This window comes from Falco peregrinus, chromosome 4 (genome assembly GCF_023634155.1).
Source record: "Falco peregrinus isolate bFalPer1 chromosome 4, bFalPer1.pri, whole genome shotgun sequence".
NCBI lineage: Eukaryota > Metazoa > Chordata > Aves > Falconiformes > Falconidae > Falco > Falco peregrinus.
The window spans coordinates 25938126-25942431 of NC_073724.1; the positions used below are offsets into that span (position 1 = coordinate 25938126).

Sequence of the window (4306 nt, forward strand, 5' to 3'; positions counted from 1 at the left end):
CCGAACGGTTTTATTAACAAAATCTCTTCTTCGCTTTTCGGTGCAAATGGCCGGTCAGCGGCGGGTCCGATCCCGCCGGCAGGGATCCCCCTGCCCCTCAGACGCGCAGGGATGTCGCTGCCGTGCCGGGGCCGAGCTCAGCGCCGGTGTCGCCTCCCGGGGCCGGGCCCGGGGCCACCGCGGGCCGCGCTGGGGGGCGGGGGGAGGGGGGCGACGCCGGCGCTGCGCTCGGCCCGGCCGCTCGGCGCTGCCAGGCGCCCCCCCCCGCCCCGCGGCCCCACGGCGAACCGGCGGCGGAGACGGGTGACAGCCGCGGGGGGGCGCCCTCTGCAGCCCGATCCCGGCCTACTGCTGCGGGCGGGCGGCGGGGCTTTGCGGCTGCGTCCCGCAGCGTCCCGCGGCGGGGGGGGCGGAACCGGGGGGAAACGGGGGTCCCGGCTGCTCGCTGTCCGCTGGCAGGCGCACGGCGTGGCCCGGCTGCTGGCCCGGCAGGACCCCTGCGGCGCGATGTCCCCATCCCCTGGGCGCTGCGACCCGCGGCAGGGCTCTGGCTCAGGGTTTGCGTCACGCACTCGAGACTAAACATGTTTTTATCCAAAGTCTTCCTCTCAAATCAATGCTTCCCGCAAGCGATACGTACCTGTTCTCCTTCCACGATACCCGCAAAACCCATAGCGTGTTTATTAATATCCATAGCAATAGGGGCTGGAACCACAAACTAGACCTTTGGCTTAATTTTGGCACGTTCTCACCCAGCAAGCAAATTCCTGCAACTATTTCACCTTGATGTTTTGTTCCTTATTTTCTTGCTGAATCTTAATACCATGAGGTCATAAGTATAGGCTTCTGTCTGATTTTTCAAACCGGGCAAGTATGAGAACTGCAATTTGATTTCATCACCGATCTCAAAAGTACTTCTTTCTCACCTTGATATTTCGCTAAGCCAGTGATACCAGGTTAGATCAAATAAGGTCCAGTGGCCAGGGTGTGGAGAAATGAGCCAAAATTAATAATTTCCTACCTAAGCATTTTTTTGTGTCTGGACATTGGGTACCTCATCCAAAGCCCATCTTTGTTAGCTGGCTATTCTCCAATGTTTTCAGAAATTTTGTATAAGCCTCGAATTCTTGTACCCTGCACGTTTGCTTTTTTTTTTGTGAATTTCCCTGTGAATTTCACAGGGAAAAGAGAACTTCTCTTATTTTTTAATTTTATAATTCAGTTCTGGACACCACTCTAAGCAGCTTGGCACATGAAGGTTTGATAGAGGGCTCAGTAATCACAGATACAATTTCATTTAATTCTGTGAGCAGGCAAGTGGGTAAATTCAGTCTATGAAGATACACACTGACATCACACTCTGAACAGCTCTCGGTGCCATGGGTTGGGCTGCTCGCCTGTCTTTTATGACCTTGATATCAGCAAGTTGTTTAAATGAATGTTTATGATGTATATGAAAAGTGTTACAGAAATCTGGGTTCTGCACAAAAGGGGATTTTAATACGGTTCAGGTTTGGCCTCTGTGGGCTCAGCTGACTCAAACAGAAGCAGAAGGACGTCAGCACAGGGCTCCTTTGGGTCATGTCCTTTTCTGTCTAGCGTTGTCCTGTCACCAGCCACGTACCAAAAGGGCACCGTTTCGGTGTGGAACTGGGACAGGAAGAAAACCATTCGTACTGTCCTGTGGGGCTGCTCTCCTGTAGGGCTGGTAACAGCCATTAATTAGATAGGGGGGTTTATAGCCACTTTGTAAATAATGTAGCAGATTGAGAAAGCATTTATAAATCAGTTTTGTTTTAAGTAGATAAAAACACAGGAGGCTATTCCAGAGCAATTTCCTCCATGCAGGAAAGGATGAAATGTACATTTGCAACAATGGAGACTAATACATCCCACAGGAAATCAGTCCTATCGGAGATACATAAATGAATTCTGAAGTGCCAAAATGATAAAACTGCAGATGTTACTGTGTTTAGCTGGTGTCAAAACCCACTCTGTCCCATCCTTTTACCACTGGCATCAGCTTCAGGACTGAAACGAGCATATAGTAGGCAGCGGTGTGAGAAGATGGACAGAGAGTGTTTGCTTAAGGCCATACTGATACAAAGATACTTTTTATTTAAGATTTCCACAGACTGATTTTTGCAACTAGACTGTATCACCAACCGAATCTGCTAGTTTAAGGTAAGTAAAGAGAGAAGTTACTGCTTTAGTAATAAAACATAGTTGCAGATCTATCTTCTTATTACTAGAGTGAACTTGGTACAGTATTTCTTCAGTCTTGAATGCAATGGGAGCAGGAAAAAAGGTATTTCAGACAAGCTATAAAATATAAAGATTGCTAGACACTTTCAGATCTACATAATAAATTCAAGACCACATCTTCTCTGATCACAGATCATTACTATAATTGTTCAGAAGATTGTACAAAAGACATGGGAGATCAACAGGGGTTTTTTATTATTGTTAGAATAAAACCCTAATTTGCACTCAGAATGTACAGTCAGCAAGAAAACCTAAAATCTTTTGCTAGGCTAAATGACTAAAATGTTTTCCACCACAGCATCAGGATGATTTGAACTGCAGAAGCTGGACAGGTTATGAACAAGTGATTTGCAAAGGGAAAACACTGAAGAAGTCTTGGTTATAAAGTCTGAGGGTGGGAAAGCAATAGCATCCCATCCAGGTTCCAGCCCCAGCACAGAGCATTGCACTTCTGATTAATTCAAGTGTTTCTGCTAATGCACTCACGATTAAACAATCTAAAAATGGCAGAAGTTCAGTGGTTGTTATTATACTTCGTGGCCTGGATTTGCTCACGCCTCTGAACGATGGCGTGTTCTGCCTGACGCTGGTCCCAGCAGCTCTGGGTAAGGGCAGCACAAACCCAGCACCTGTTCAGGATGGGCTGCTGCGCCCAAACCGCAGCTGCCAGAAGAGAGGAGTGCGGCTCCTGGGGCTGCTGTGTAAGGTCTTTTGCAACAGTCAGGATCCTGAGGATTGTGTTAGATTTAGTTTCCACTAGCCAGTAACCCTAGGGCTCCTGATCGGTTATACGTAACATGTATAAGGATCTTTGAACCATAACAATGTTTAATTACCAAGGAAGAAACTAACTTGGGAAAAGATGTCATTTTTCCTTTTCTGAATGTAAAAAGGAGAATGTAATGGGAGCTAATCAGAGACTCTTTCTTCTCCTTGTGATACAATGACATATAGAGAATTAAAACCTAAACGTTACTTGTCTGTGGACATTAAACTTCAACAAATCATTACAGTTGAGGAAAGGCAACTACCTAACCCTCCCTCTGTACATGTATTCTCTCCTGCTTTTTCTTTTTCACCAGCAGGTTGACCTGTTCACCCCAACTATAATTGGCTTTGTGACTTTATACTGTTTCTTTCCAGTGCCTCTCTCCTCACATGACAACCGTGTCTGCAACAGAGTAGACTTTCAGAGGATGAGCTCCCTGGTGAGCACCTCGCACCTCCAGCTAGCCGCCTTCGTTCTGGGTACGGTAGGCTGGATCCTGTGCACGGTTTCAATGGGAATTGTGGAATGGAGAGTGTGGCACGTGGACAACACCACCATCATCTCCTCTGGCATCGCCTGGGTGGGGATTTGGAAGGTCTGCTTCATCAGTTACCTTCACATCTCATCTGGCTACAGAGAACAGTTCTGCCATAAATTCAGTGACTACGACTCCTCCATCCCCCATGAAATTTATGCTGCTCAGGGTCTCCTGATGATTGCCATGTTCATGGGCTTGCTGGGACTGACCGCCACAATATTTGCTCTGAGAAATGTTTATATGGGAATCACTCACAAAACTCTCATTACCCCTTTCTTCCTAGTGGGTGGCTTCTTCTACATGTTCGCTGGTCTCTGTGTCCTGATTCCCGTGAGCTGGAATTTCTATTCTGTAATGCACAACCAGAGCATCGCTTTTCCTCCTTCTTACTACATGCCCTCCAGCCCAGTGGCACAGGAAGCTGGTGCTGCTGTTCCTATCGGGATTGTAGCTGTCATCCTCCTGCTGCTAAGTGGGACTTTTTCTCTTTCATACAGATTCCCAGTAACCGCAAACACCATCATGAAATCCTGACAGGATAAATCCTTCCCTCCCCAGCCCCCCATGCTGTTTCAGAACAAGAGCTTAGTCAAGAGATAAGGACAGCAGCACGAGTGATTTTATAGTCAAGGAACTGCAAAATTTAATTTTAGTCTATAGTAGCCACACTGTTTTGTTATATGAACCAGCTGAATTACCACCTTAGTTGTCACATATGACCAGAGGTTCATCTT

At 47.2% G+C, this 4306-nt stretch overlaps 1 protein-coding gene across 1 annotated transcript; it reads left to right on the forward strand.

The window, feature by feature from the left end:
• The first annotated feature begins 3461 nt into the window (after nucleotides 1-3461).
• On the forward strand, nucleotides 3462-4106 carry CLDN34 (claudin 34). Its single transcript, XM_005229456.1, has one exon. It carries the CDS (start codon nucleotides 3462-3464, stop codon nucleotides 4104-4106), a length of 645 nt encoding a protein of 214 aa, XP_005229513.1.
• The last annotated feature ends 200 nt before the right edge of the window (nucleotides 4107-4306 follow it).

Coding starts and splice junctions, on each gene's coding strand:
- CLDN34 (XM_005229456.1), top strand. CDS start 3,462: ATGAGCTCCCTGGTGAGCACCTCGCACCTCCAGCTAGCCGCCTTCGTT.